Source organism: Sarcophilus harrisii, chromosome 1 (assembly GCF_902635505.1).
Source record: "Sarcophilus harrisii chromosome 1, mSarHar1.11, whole genome shotgun sequence".
Taxonomy (NCBI): Eukaryota; Metazoa; Chordata; class Mammalia; order Dasyuromorphia; family Dasyuridae; genus Sarcophilus; species Sarcophilus harrisii.
Window position 1 is genome coordinate 246,731,096 of NC_045426.1, and position 15,336 is coordinate 246,746,431.

Consider the following 15,336-nt stretch of genomic DNA (forward strand, 5'->3'; position numbering starts at 1 on the left):
TGTTTCAATAAAGTGTTAAGTCCCAAATAACCTGTAAATCCATACTACTGGTTTTAAAATTTTAATACAAATAGTAAGCAAAGTAGATTACGCTATGTACAACCTGGTAATGACCACTTCCAATAAACTTGTAATATCAATAGTAGGCATACTTTTAGTTCTTCCATCTAGTTAAATTATACATGTAATTTTTGAGGCAGCCATGCTGTTGCTATAGATAGAATGCTAGGTTTCATGTCAAGAAGACCCAAGTTCAAACTTGACCCCAGATACTTACTAGCCATGTGACTGGGAAAAATCACCTAACCTCTGCTAGGTTTTCCCAACTGTTAAAAATTGGGAAAATATGGCACCTACCTACAGGATTGCTGTGAGCATCAAATGAAATAATTGTAAAGAGCCTAGCAATAGTAAATGCTAATTGCCTTCCATTTAAAAAAAAAAAAAAAGAAGAGGAATTCTGGATATGAATTAATGGCAAAGGCAGGCAATAACATTGGAACTTTAAAAGCTAGCTTTGGGAACTTCTAAAAACTACAATTATTTCCCCACTTTAATTTTCTTCCATCTAAAAAGCAATATATTCACACTGATGCAAACATCATTCTTTCCCTCCAAAATCTTACTTTTATAAAAACTAAGTATGGGTTATAAATTGATTAAGTTTTAAACTACATTTTTTCCCCTAAAAGGATCTCATTTCAATGAACTCTTCTATTTATGGGGAATTCAGCCTGTATATACATAAACAACAAAAGGAAAAAACTGAAAAATTATAACTAATACTTTTATAATGCTCCAAGGTTTGCAAAGCACATTACATACATTTATTTATGACAACCCCATGAAGGAGGTACTATAAGTTTTATTATCCTCATTTTTCAAATAAAGAAAGTGATTTGCTTAAAATCACATATCTAGGGTCAGAAATGACATTTGAACCACTGGTCCCAAGACCAGTACTGTTTCCACATTGTCTTTCCAATGAGAAGACAGTAGCATAAACAAGCAGAAGTGTAACTACAGGGAAGAAATGATACTGGACAATATTAGATGCCTACATTACTAACAAAGATATTCAAAGCTTTCCTAGTTTATTCTGAATCATGGCTATTTGCATAATTCAGGTATTAACATAAGACATTTTATCAAGGGCTGATATCCCACCATCTTCCCATTGGCTAGAAATCCAAACTTATTTTCTTACCCTGGTTTATATATAAAATCCCTTGAAACATACTCTAGAGTTCTGTTAATTGTTACTACATTAAACACCACAGAAGGGGGCAGGGGCTGCGGAAGAGGTGTGTGTGAAAGAAACTGCAGTTATTCCAGAAAACTAAAGTCTCAAATTTCATATATAAGATACAATATTCCATAGATGATTCTAAGAGTTCGTCTACTTTCAGATTCAGAGACTAAGGTGTCTATAAAGACCCAGAAGCCTCTACTAAATTAACACAATTACTATTAATGTAATTACTTTTCCTGTTTGAATTGAAAACCATTTAAATCAAAGCATGGGCTGTTTTTATCTCAGTTCTGGCTGGTAGACTTCTAGTGGCCCAATGTAACTCTAGTTTAAATGTCACAATATTCTTAGTTCTATCTCCAGCTTTAACAAGTGACACAGTATACAATCAAGGCAAGTCTTTAACTTACCTGTGTTGTAAATTACTATCTTCCTTCACATTTATGATATTGTAAAGATATTAATAACAAAGTTTATTAAGCCTTTTTTGTTCTTTTGGGAAAAGTTGTACAGTCAACTTGAAAGGGAAAGGTTAAGAATTGCTAGGTTAGCAAAAAATAAATTTCAGGATTTATTTAATGAGTCATTTGTAACTGTCATATTAGCTATCTGTATAGTTTGTGATTAAAGTTTTTCTGTCTTTAAATACTGCATTTTAATTTTAGCATATTTCAGTTTAAACTATTAATAAGCAAACTACCTTCACAGCTCATACAATACCTTTAATTTAATCAAAGTCTCTTTGTTCTGAATTAATAAAAGGTAATTTTTACTGTATATGGATATAAAGTGTGGGTAAATTCCCATACATGCCAAAACACTAATATCATAGGATCATAGTTGGAAGAATTTCAGAGATCATCCCAACACCTTCTTCTACAGCAGAGAAAACCCAGGCTAAGAAATAAAATACACCAAATTAACTATGAAACCTTCCTAAACCAGGTATTCCTATACTAGGTTAAGAAATAAAATAAACCAAAATAACTACAAGAACTTCCTATAGCATCTTTCAAAAGTTTAAAAACTGGCAAGGTAGTGTACTACTCTGCTTTCCTACCAATACGCTCCTAAGAATGAAATCTATAATCTGTCACTCAAATTTAGTGAGAACTACCACTAGAAATCAAGAGAACTAAACTGGAATTTAGACCTCTCAGTGTTAAATGTTAGATGAATCACTGATAGACAATGTGCTTTTAGTTTTTCCATCTGTAAAATTAAGATACAGTCCCATCATTGTTCTAAGGAAAAAGTCTAACAGAAAAGTGAAACAATAAAGATGAGTAGGGCTCCTAAATGCATAGTGTTCCTACTACAAAGTGAGGAAGATATTTTGCTATCCAAGAGCAGGCCACGAAAAGGAGAAATTCTATTCCTATTCAATTGAAGGGATGCAGGTTTCTGGCAATTGCTGGACACTCTCCAACATACCCCACAAAGATAGGGTGGAACTAGGAGAGCAGAGGGTGGAGCCACTTACGAGATATAGGCTGGGTAGCCAAATCCTATCAGGTTGCAGAGCAGAGAGGCTCCATAGCCAAACACGAGGTACAAAGCCACCAAGCCGATGATACCTGAAAACGAGAAACAAATGAAAAGATGTCATAAATAAGGATTACCTGGGGGTCCCTCTTCCATCTTGTACCAGCATTCATAAGAAGCCAAATGTTGAGTTCTGGGAATTTTCCTCAAGGTGTATAGGAGAAAGAAAAGTAAACAGAGTATGCGATTGGACTAGAACCTCAACTCAGTGAGATTTAAGAGGTGGAGTCTAAAGAGGCTAACCAGTGCACCCCAGCCCCCATCTCAGGTTGGGAAGGAAAAGAAGGGAATAGAAAAGCCGCGGGGGTTGGGGGAGCGCCAAACCTGCAAACATAAAGCGATACATAACAACCAAGGCAGAGAAAGAGTCTGACACGTCAGCACCCCAGCACTTTCCAATTTCCTCCGGGAGGAAAAAAAGCCCTCAAATTTAGCCCTTCCCCCAGAGAAGCTCTTCCTACTACACCCTTTTTTTCCCTCAGTCACGCATTCCCCAAGTCGGAAACCTGAGAGTCGAGCACATCGCTGTGGATTTCCCCAAGCGTGTGGACTCCACCAGGCCCTGGTGGGCAGTGACTCACCCTCTCTCAGCTCCCCAGAACTACATGCAACCCAGGCCCAAATAGGAAGGCCGGAAGGGCGCGGGCCGGGTTGTAGTAACCCCAGAGCAAGGGCTCTTTCCTTCTCTACTAGAAGCTATTTCTCAACGTCAGCAGTCACTAGCAAGCCCCCGGATAGCAATACCACCACCATTCCCCTCCCGCTGCCCCTGCCCAGCTCCGGGCCAAGCACAGTCCATGCTTGCCCCAGTCCCTCCTACCCTATTTCCAAATTGCACAATGGCTCACCTCAGCAGCAGGTGCTGAGTTGGCCAAGGAAAGGTCTTTGAATTTGTATTATAAATTGCTTATAAACATAAGGGCGATCAAGAGAAGTAAGAGCCCTGAGTAAAGAAGGACCCACCAAGTGCTATGTAGGATCTGTTCACCCCAGTCTTGCCCTCGATCTTAGCCAGAAGGTCGGTCATGCAATTCTTCTGATGCAGAAACTGGTCGAACCTCTCCCTCATTTTAGCCGACATGGTGCAGACTCCACTGGGCTCAGGCTCTTTCGAGCTCCTCAGACTCCAATGCCTTCCTTTTCTTCCTTGGGGTCTGCCGCAGCTTCTGGCGCTGAGGCCCCAAGAATCAGGCGGCTCCTTGCAAACTAGCTAAGCAGACAGGAGTGGTGGCGAGGGGGTGGCGGGTGGCAGCTGCAAAAGCAGAAAGCAGCTCAAGCAGCGTCACCAGAGAGGAAGCGCCAGCTCTCCTCCCCCAACCTCTCAGCAATACACACCTCCCTCTTCTTTCTCTTCTCCCTCCCCTCTTTCTCCCCACCCTTATTGCTGCAAACACCACACCCAGTCTGGATGCCCGCACAGCAGCTGTCTTTTCTTAAAGATGGGGCTCCAGCCTAGCGGCCGAGCCACCGTAAGTATTTTCTCTTGAAAGAGCAAATAAGACATACGACCAGCTCTTTCCTGGGGGTAGGAGTTTCTATGACCACCGGGGAACACAGGCTAGTGGGCATCTTTGGAACGTTGTAGCTGGTCCTGGTGAACTAGACCCTTTAAAACCTTGTTTATTGAGGCACCGGGGTATTGATAGAAAGTCTGAGAAAACAAGTTTAAAGAACCTCTTCTCACTGGGCTGGGAGAGAAAGGACAAAATAGGACCTGACAGTGTACGTTTGATGGGTGCTGGTTTGGGGCTGAGAGTTTCCTTCTTGTATTAAGGTAATACAAAGTAATACAAAATACTATATTAAAGAGAGAAGGAGGAGAGTTCTAGCATGCTTTACAATTTCTCTAGGAAATGTATCATTTCCAGACTAAAACTTAAGAGTAGTTAAAGTATCTCATGCTTCCTTGTGTCTGTAACCCGTAAGATATTGCTTTGAATATAGAGGGATGAATAAACTTGAGTTTAATTGGCTGGAATAAGTAATGGCTTATGCTCTAAAGGCCTAATAATAGGCCTTTAGAGCAAATTCAAAACCAACCAAACCAAATTCTGAACACTTTAATATACAGATTTGTCAAAAGCAATGGTATTGAGAGTTCTGCTTTTCAACCAAGTGAGGTCACTCTGAGAGCACTTAAAAAACCTATCTTAGTCACAACATACAGTATAGCATATTTATATGATATGCACATAAACATTAAAAGACTAGAAGAGCACTGGGAGAATAGTCAATATAACCTGTCCCCTTCTCTGAATTTTATAAATGAAGAAATCAAGATCCAGAGAGACAAAAACTTGTCCAAAGTTCAACAGCTGAATCTAAAATTCCAGTCTTCTGACTGGGGGGAGAGAATTCTTTCTTCCATACTGCTAAAATCTGCTGTTTTTATATAAGTCAAATAGGATCAGCCAATATTATATAATGACAGTTTAAAAGGACAGAATTTACCTTTTGATGTGACTGGATATGCGTGGGTATCCCATATGGTACTTGGAGCACTGCAATAGTTCAAAAATATCTATCCACAACAGATATTTCCTTATTAATCATGATAACTTGAAAAGGTCCTCCAAACTAATAAACAAAACCAGCAGTGTCTAATACCATCCTTCCTTGGATCACTAATATTGTCCATGGGTTTGATTTCCTTATTTCAATTGGAATGAAATGATTGAATTCCATGTCAATTACTTTATTACAGGCTGAATGTACTTATCCTGTTCAAGAATGTGTACCTCAGTAAAAACAGATGGTTCTGTTGGGTTAAGTATCATAAATACCAATACTGCTTTCTTTGCAATGGCCACAGTTCATTGAATTGAATTGAATATATACCAAACTATGAGAATAATAGCAAAAGTCCCTTTGACACGGAATATTCCATGGCACTGAAGCCATTTCTTGATTCCAATAGACTACACAGAGATCTACTTGAAAACTTTCCAATATTCTCTTTAAAGGCTGTATTGGGATATATAAGTAAGATTTGCCCCCTCCAATGTTCCATTGGGCTCAATGTAAACAAAGTTTTTGAGTTCTGTATCTTCCTTTCCTCTAGAGCTAAGCCAGGATTCTACAAGAATCTGTTTCCAGAATAAACTGAAGTCATTCCAGAGAGAAGCAGAGAATCTACTGTGATTCAGGGCATTTATATAACTTCACATATTTCTCCCATTGTCATCAATGCATCGGATTCTTTAAAGTTTCATTGTTTCTTTTCCCAAGAAAGAGTTCTTTTTGAGTAAGTGTTCTATACAAAGGACATTCTTCCTACCTATTATTAGAAGAAGAAAAATCTTAATTGGACCAAAATATTTAAAACTAGAAGTCTATATCAAATGTAATGTATTGAATTGAAAGGAAAAAAATGAGTCTTGATGAAATACAGTCTTATTTATTGAATGGCTTATCTCATTCCAGGTTCCTCTTATATCCACAATAGATATTCATTAATCAGAACAAATTATAAACAAAAAATCAAAAGAAAATAAGAGATCACATATAACATGTAGTATTAGTCTTGTCTCTTAGGTTGATGTTCCTTATTTCAATTAGAATGAAACCATTAAATTCCATATAGATTGCTTTATCCTTATCTAAATGTGCTAATCTTTTGAGAGAAAAATCTACAGTAAAGAAAAAGTTAGGCACAAAATTCCAAGCATGATCAATTTATTAGCAAGGCTGGCATTTGTCAATAAATGGGATCGATGCTTCTTTTGATAGCCAATGATGCTCCTGACAGCTAAAGCAGCTTTTTTTTTTTTTGTACAATGAAAAAATAACAGGTTATGTGAGGTGCCAAAAAAAGAGTTCTGTGATAAAATTAAATTAATACTAATACTCCTATATAGCAGAGGTAAAAGGTGGGCTTACAGAAGTAAAGTACAACCTTCATTTGGTCTGATTCACAAGAGAAGATCTCCAGAACTCATTGCAATGGTGAAAACATAGGAGTTGATTAACATCCTCTGAACAATACTGTTTTGAGCACTCCCACTTCACCAGAGCAGTCCTTCATGCTAGACTTAACAGACAGAATTAACTAATCATCCCTCCTCCCTTCTAGGCTGTGATAGAGTCTAAGTTGTAGTCCAGTAAAATGGGGAAATTAAATTCTTATAAACTCGAATATTAAGGCCTATATAATTAAGTCTAACTGTAATACATGAGTACACATTCCAGTGAGTAAATATGATTCTCAATTAAAAAATGATATAAAATAAGAAGCTATATAAAATTTCAATTTCACAAATCTTTTTAAAAAATATGTTACTAAGTAAAGCAGATAGCTTATCTTTCACTCTATAAAGGATTATGAACACCCATTTTAATATCTCTTAGTTTTCCATGTAATGACTATAGTTAATTGAGATGAATTGACTTTCTTTTTTTTATTAAATTTTTTTATTTTCTTTTTGTATAACGTTCTCTTGGTTCTGCTCACTTCATTCAGCATCACTTCATGTAAGTCTTTCCAGGCCTTTTTGAAATCAGCCTGCTCATCATTTCTTATAGGACAATAATATTTCATTAATTCATATACCATAACTTATTCAGCCATTCTGCAACTGAGGAACATTCCCTCAATTTCTAATTACTTGACACCAAAAATTTTCCAGAAAAAAATTTTTTTCTGCCAAATAAGGGAAAGGGAAAAGTGTTAGCTGAAACAAAAACAAAAAAATGCGGATAACTGGTCCACTCTAGATTATTATAATGTAAGCCTAGATCACAGGAATTTTCACCTCATAGACAGTGTTGGGGTCAGACATCTGAATAGGGAAAGATTGAATGATCCTTTGCTGTTGAGTGATGTCAGACCCTCTTGTGCAGACCAGACCCAGCAAGAGATGGTGAGAGGAAACTAGCACCTGCCTAATGAGTGGGTAACAGTGGGGCAGAGACAGTGCTGACCATGGGTACTTAGAGGACAGCTTAATTCCTAGTTTCAGTTTCAGGTCAGAAGGGAGAGCTGAAGGTTACAGCTCCTGAAGAGTCCAAGAGTGTTTTCACACACTGTCTGGGGGCCCCAGCTGCAGCTTTGAGGTGGAGAGCAGTGTTGAGGTTGGGCCCCGTAAAAGTTCAAAAGATAACAATAAGAAGGACCTGAGGCCCGGGGTATCATTCTCCACACCTTGGGACTACAGCTGATTATAATAGTAAACTGCTAAAATAAAAATGAATAAATAAGGAGGAAGAACTAACAATAGTAACTATGTGGATAGAGAAGATCTGGGTTTATATTCATAGGAAGTTGCTGAAATAAAAAAAATTGTTTTTAAAACTTTGAGTTTCAAATTCTCCCCCATCTTCCCTTCTCACTCCTTCCCCATAAGGAAGGCAGTAATTCCATATAGATTATATATGCTTAGTAATGCTAAACATTTGCATATAGTCATGTTGTAAAAGAAAATATAGACCAAAAAAAAGCTTGAGAAAAATAAAGTAAAAAGAAGTATGCTTCAATTTATATTCAGATACCATCAGTTCTTTCTCTGGGAATGATAGAATTTTTCATTGTAAGCCCTTCAGAGTTGTCTTGGATCACTTTATTGTTCAGAATAACTAAATCATTAATACTCATCATCTTACAATATTGTTCTTATTTTGGATACATTATACTTCATTTTGTATCAGCTCATGTCTTCCCATGTTTTTCTGAGACCATACTACTCATCATTTCTTAAAGCAAAATAGTATTCCATCACAATCACATACCACAATTTGTTCAGTCCTTCCCCAATTGATGGACATCTCAATTTCTAATTTTTTGCCACAAGAAAAGAACTGCTATAAATATTTTTTGTACATATAGGTCCCTTTCCTTTTTGTCTTTTATCTTTTTGGATATAGGCTTACTAGTGGTATTGCTGGGTGAAATGATATGCATATCCTTTGGGCATAATTCCAAATTTCTATACAGAATAATTGAATCAATTTACAAGATCAACAACAGTACAGTGATGTCTCATTTTTCTCACATTCCCTTCAACAATTGTCATTTTCCTTTTCTGTCCTATTAACCAATCTACTGGGTATGAGGTAGTATCTCAGAAGAGATCCAGAATCTAAATTTAGGAGACATATTCTTGAAAACTAGATAGAATCAGGCAAGGTGAGGTCAATGATGTTATAAGACTCCAAGAAATAATAAAACAAAATGAAAAAAATTAGAAGAGAATGTGAATCATCTCATTAGTAAAATGGAAAACAGATCAAGAAGAGGCAATAAGAATTATTGAGCTAATTGAAAGTTATGATAAAAAATTGATACAATATTACAAGAAACAAATAAAATTGCCTGAAGTTCCAGTACAAGAGGATAAAGTAGAAACAGAAAAAAGCCACTGATAACAATTTGAAAGAGATCCCAGGATGAAAATCTACAAAGAAAGGTTGGGGCTGAGCTGAGTATGGTAAGTTGATTCTAAAAAACAAAATGAGGTAGGACAAGGTAGAAAGGAACAATTATCTCATACAAATGAGGCTTGAGAGGAAGAACTGGTACATAGGAAACAGGGCGGGAGGGATGGGGATCAAGGACTGGTAGTATTGGAACCTTACCTCTTCATATTTAGGCCAAAGAAGAAACAACATATATATCTAGAAGGGTATGAAAATCTTATAAATTTATAAAGAAGTAAGGGGGTGAGAGGTCATGATAAGGGTTGGGGTAACTTTTAGAAGGGTATATAGATTAAGATTTAGAAGTGTGGGGGAGGGAGAAAAAAGGGAGAGATTCTTTAATAAAGTATAGATTAAGCAGTAGTGATTAGAAGTGAACTAAAAGAAGGATAGGCTAAAAAGAGAGTATGAAAAGGAAAATAACGAGGAAAAGTAGGGTGGAGAGAAATATAGAATAATAATTAAAACTTTGAATATGAATGGGATGAATTTATTCATAAAATGGAAATATATAGCAGAATGGATTAAAAATCAGAATCTGACAATACATTGCTAACAAGAAACACATTTGAAAATGAGAGGTACAGAATTAAAATAGAGTTGTAGTAGAATTTATTATGTTTCAGCCGATGCAAAAAAAAAAAAAAAATTGGAGAGCAATCCTGATCTCAGACAAAATTAAAGCTGAAATAGATTTTAAAAGATACAAAGGAAAACTACATTTTTATAAAAGACATTATAGATAATGAATCAATATCAATAGTATAGTTTCTAAATTTTTAAAAGAAAATTTTGGAGGAAAATGTGTATCTCTAAATGCTTACACCAGTAAAACAGAGAAAAGACAGACTAATGAATTAGTTAATTTTAAATTTTAAAATTTTAAAACTAGAAAAAGAGCAAATTTAAAATCTCCAGTTAAACACTAAATTAGAAATTCAAAAAAATTAAAGACAAAATTAATAAAATTGAGTGAAAAAACTATTTAATTAATAAAACTAGGAGTTGGTATTATGAAAAAGAACAATTAAACAAATCTTTGGTTAATATGATTTTTAAAAAGAGAACAATCACTAGTATTAAAAATGAAAAGGGAGAATATACTATTAATGAAGGTGAAATCAAAGCAATTATAAGGAGTTATTTTGCCCAACTATATGCCAATAAATTTAACACCTTAATTGAATTGGGAAAATATTTACAAAAATATATACTGCCTAGATTAGCAGAAGAAAAAATATAATATCTAAACAGACATATTTTAGAAAAGTAAATTAGTCAGGCCATAAATGACCTTCCTAAGAAAAAATACCAGAACCAGATGAAAGTACATGTGAATTCTATCAAACATTTAACCACTAACTAATTCTAATATTAAATAAATTATTTGGAATAAAAGGCAAAGAAAGGGTCCTGCCTAACTCTATTTATGAGACAAATATGATACTGATACCTAAACTAAAAAAATAAAAACAGAGAAAGAAAATAATAGACCAATTTCATTAATGTGGATAGATGCAAAAATCCTAAATAAAATGCTAGCTAAAATTATAACACTATATTACAAAGAATATACATTATGACCAAACAGGGTAACATAAGGAAAACTATTAACATAATTGTTTATATCTACAATAAAAGTAAACAATCATATGATTATATCAATAGATAAAAGAAAAATAATTTGATAAAGTATAGCACCAATTTCTATTTTAAAATACTTGACAATTTATGTATAAATGATCTTTTCCTTAAAAAGCATTTACTAAAACCATCAGCAACATTATTTGTAATGGGGATAAATTAGAAGCCTTCCCAGGAAGATCAGGTGTGAAACAAGGATGCTCACTTCCCACCAATGTTATCAGTATTCTATCAGAAATCTTATCAATTGCAAAAAGAGAAAAAAAAAAAAAGAATTCGAAGGAATCAGAATAGGGAATGAAGTAATAAAATGGTGTCTTTTTGCAGATGATATGACATACTTAGAAAATTCTAATGACTCAAATAAAAATTTAATTGAAATAATAATTTCAGCAAAGTATGATAAAAGGGAACCCACATGAAATATCAGCATTTGTATTTATCATCAATAGAAGGATATCTCCCTTTAGGAAGAGATAGCTAGAGATACACCATTTGAAATAATTCTAAAGAGTGTTTGGGAGTATACTTGCCACAACAAAGCCAGAAACTATATGAACAAAATCATTAAAAAACAACTCTCCCTCCTCCCAAAGACAGCTTTTATATAAACAAAATCAAATTTAAATAAAAAGGAGAAATAAGGTCTAATATAATAAAAGCAAAAATTTTACAAAAATTAATCTCTATATTTAATTCCATCCCAATTAAATTAAATAAAATTATTTTACTGATCTATAAAAATAATAAAATTAATTTGGAAGATTAAAAGGCCAAGAATATCAAAGGAACCAACAGGAAAAAATGTAAAGAAAGGAGGGTTAGCATCTCAGATCTACATTATATGGCAGTAATTATCAAAAATATCTGATATTGATTAAATAATAATATGGTAGGGCAGCAAAACAAAATAGATTTACAATATGCAGCAGCAATGAATATGGTACCTAGTCATTATCAAGCGCAAAGTGTCAAGTGTAAGATGTTAAGTTTTTGAGACAATTCATTATTGGGTAAAAGTTGTTTGGAAAACTGGAAAGCAATTTGGCAGAAATTGGGCATAGAGCAATATCTTTTACTATTTACCCATGTAAAGTTAAAATGGATACATGACCTAGTTATAAAGGAAGATATTATAAGAAAATTTGAACAACATGGAACATATTATCCATCCAACTTATAGGTAGGTGAACAATCTATAAATAAAAAAGAGATAGCATTGTAAGATGTAAAATGAATAATTTTGATTATATGAAATTAAAAAAGTTTTATGCAAATAAAACCAATGCAACCAAGTTTAGAAGCAAAGTAGAAAACTAGGAAAATATTTATAGATAGTTCCTCAGATAAGGGTTTTATATCTCTTTTTAAAATATACATAATACTCCAGCTTTTGGTATAAGAACTCACTATTTGATAAAAACTTCTGGGAAAATTGGAAACTAGTAGGTCAGAAATTAGGCATTGACCCACACCTAACATCATATATCTATATATAGTCAAAATGGGTTCATGATTTAGACATAAAGAGTGATATTATAAACAAATAAGGATAGTTTATCTCTCAGATCTGTGGAGAAGGAAGGAATTTGTGAAGAATTAGAGTTCATTATTGAACACAAAATAGATAATTTTGTTTATATTAAGTTAAGTTTTTGTTCAAACAAAATTAATGCAGACAAGATTAGAGGGGAAGCAATAAACTGGGGAAACAATTTTACATTCAAGGATTCTGATAAAGGCGTCATTTTAAAAATATATAGAGAATTGACTCAAATTTATAAGAATTCAAGCCATTCTCCAATTGACAAATGGTCAAAGGTTATGAACGATTTTCAGATGAAGAAATTGAAACCATTTCTAGTCATATGAAAAGGTGTGCCAAATCACTATTGATCAGAGAAATGCAAATTAAGACAACTCTGAGATACCACTACACACCTCTCAGATTGGCTAAGATGACAGGAAAAATAATGACAAATGTTGGAGGGGATGTGGGAAAACTGGGACAGTGATACATTGTTGGTGGAATTGTGAATACATCCAACCATTCTGGAGAGCAATTTGGAACTATACTCAAAAAGTTATCAAACTGTGCATTCCCTTTGACCCAGTAGGGTTTCTACTGGGATTCTAGCTCAAAGAGATCTTAAAGGAGGGAAAGGGATCCACATGTGCAAAAATGTTTGTGGCAGCCCTCTTTGTAGTGGCAGGAAACTGGAAACTGAATGGATGCCCATCAATTGGAGAATGGCTGAATAAGTTATGGTTTATGGGGCAGCTAGGTGGTGGAGTGGATAGAGCAACAGCCCTGAAGTCAGGAGGACCTGAGTTCAAATCTGATCTCAGACACTTATTGCTTCCTAGCTGTATGACCCTAGTCAAGTCTCTTAACCCCAACTAGCTCAACAACAACAACAACAAAAAAGTTATGGTATATGAATGTTATGGAATATTAATTGTTCTATAAGTAACAATCAGCAGGATAATTTCAGAGAGACCTGGAGAGATTTACATGAACTGATGCTAAGTGAAATGAACAATTTATGGGGGATAATTAGAAGCCTTCCCAGGAAGATCAGGTGTGAAACAAGGATGCTCTTTTTGTTGTGGTTTGCTTGAATTTTTATTTTTATTTTCTTTCTAATTTTTTCCTTTTTTGATCTGATGCAGCAAGATAATTATATAAACATGTACGCCTATATTGGATTTAATACACACACACACATATATATTTACCATGTTTAACATATATTGGATTACTTACCACTTAGGGGAAGGATGACGGGGGAAGGGGGAAAAATTGAAACGCAAGATTTTTCAAGGATAATGTTGAAAAATCATCCTTGCATGTTTTGAAAATAAAAAAACAAAAAAAAAACTCTTCAATCTTAAGTGTTTATTTGTATTTCAGTGAAAATAATAGCACTAACAAGATGAAAATTTCTAGCAAGCTACTAAATAAGAGGACTGATATGTGGATATTTCATTAGTAAAATATTGATAATGTATTTAATAATCATCCTCATACTTCCATTTCACATGTGAAATGCTTAGTGGCTATGTAATATCATAAATGATTGAACTTTGTCAAGATCTTCTAGGTATTTTTTCTGATTATATTTCTCTAAAGCTGAAACCACCTGTGGGGTTATAGATTTCTCAAAGCTTTCAGCAATTTGTTAAAACTCAGGAGTGGTATTTAGTCTTGCAATTTTTAAAAAAGCATATTGGTTTTCATTTGGGCTTCTCCTGAAATCAAACTTTGCTCTTGCTTTGTCAAGATGCTTAAATGAGGACAAAAGTAAATTCTTTTTATTTTCTAAAGAGTCCTGACTGGTATCTTTTGGGTGTTTCTCACCTGTGCACTGGTGATATTTAGTGCCCTCTGGGGGATGTTTATTTTCTTTATCTCTTTCATTCTCACCTCTCTTTCTAATACTTTTCCTTTTTACTCATTCTTGTCTTTTACTTCATCCAAGCTAATTTATTCATCAATAGCATCTTTTAAAAAAATATCATCTGCATTTGAGGGTAGTTTTATGGTTTTATGTGAAGTATTAAAGGAAAAAATTGTCATGGATGATACATCTTTGTAACTGCTTTAGTGTCTTCTTTTAGATCCTGAAGAAGTTCTAATTTCCTTTTGCTTACTTGCTTTACAATTTGCTTTTTTTTTTTTTTTTTTTGTTTCTAATCCAGATTCATCTGTGCTTTTATTTCTTCTAACTAGGCTTAAAATAATACTTTTCAATTTTGTTTCTCATTGATTTGAGAATATTCTTTCTAGGCTTATATGGCTCAGTTTTGCCTTTATTTCTGATGAAATTGAGTCTATGATTTGTTTTTCTGATTCCTTGAGATTCAGTGTTTTCACATACTAGTTTATCATCTCTTCCATCTACAGATTCTGCAGAAAAATCTTTCTATTTTAATGAAACAGGAGATAGAAGCATACTTTCCTCAGAAGGAAGACTTTCTTTTTTCTTATTTTTTTTTTTTTGATTCAGCAACTTCTTAAATAATTAAAAATAGATATGAAGTCCCTGCTTTCATTTCTGCTAGTGGCAAGCTCTTCTAAACATTAACAGGCAACTCAAAAATATTGTGTGCTTGGCTTCAGGCATGGATGGGGAGAAATGAGGAGACTGTTTTGTTCTACATTTGGACCTGGGAATAGAGTCATCCTAGTTGGAAGTTACAGGTGTAAGCAGTGGAAAAGGAAGCAGGCAAGCCTCAGATGGGAAAGGTTTATTTTCTCATTTTTAAATGAGAATTTTGATGACTGAAAGAAACTTGCTAGGAGAATCATGCTTTATAAATGGGATTCATTGCCATCAGAATCCTTACAGTCAAGAAATTCTTTTGTCTCTCTTTTCATGTGAAGAATGTCTAAATAGATTTTTCTTCTAGTTTTTTCAAATTTTTATATTCTTTCTTCATTCTATTAAGCTAGCATCAAGTTTGTTCCTGAAGTTTTTCCA

General features: G+C 34.3%; 1 protein-coding gene and 1 long non-coding RNA gene across 2 annotated transcripts in view; one reads left to right on the forward strand and one right to left on the reverse strand.

The window, feature by feature from the left end:
• The window catches only part of REEP5 (receptor accessory protein 5), a 30,892-nt gene extending 26,818 nt beyond the window's left edge, over positions 1–4,074 (reverse strand). The window contains exons 1-2 of the mRNA XM_003761635.4: positions 3,761–4,074; positions 2,736–2,829 (exon numbers count right to left, since the gene is read on the reverse strand). Of these exons, the coding sequence (XP_003761683.1) occupies positions 2,736–2,829; positions 3,761–3,878 (212 nt within the window). The 5' untranslated portion in view covers positions 3,879–4,074. The remainder of the gene's footprint in view (positions 1–2,735; positions 2,830–3,760) is intronic.
• Positions 4,075–4,178: 104 nt separating this feature from the next.
• LOC105749508 lies at positions 4,179–6,197 on the forward strand. The gene is made up of 2 exons (XR_001120580.3): positions 4,179–4,266; positions 5,859–6,197. It is a non-coding gene; the product is annotated as an uncharacterized LOC105749508 (long non-coding RNA).
• The last annotated feature ends 9,139 nt before the right edge of the window (positions 6,198–15,336 follow it).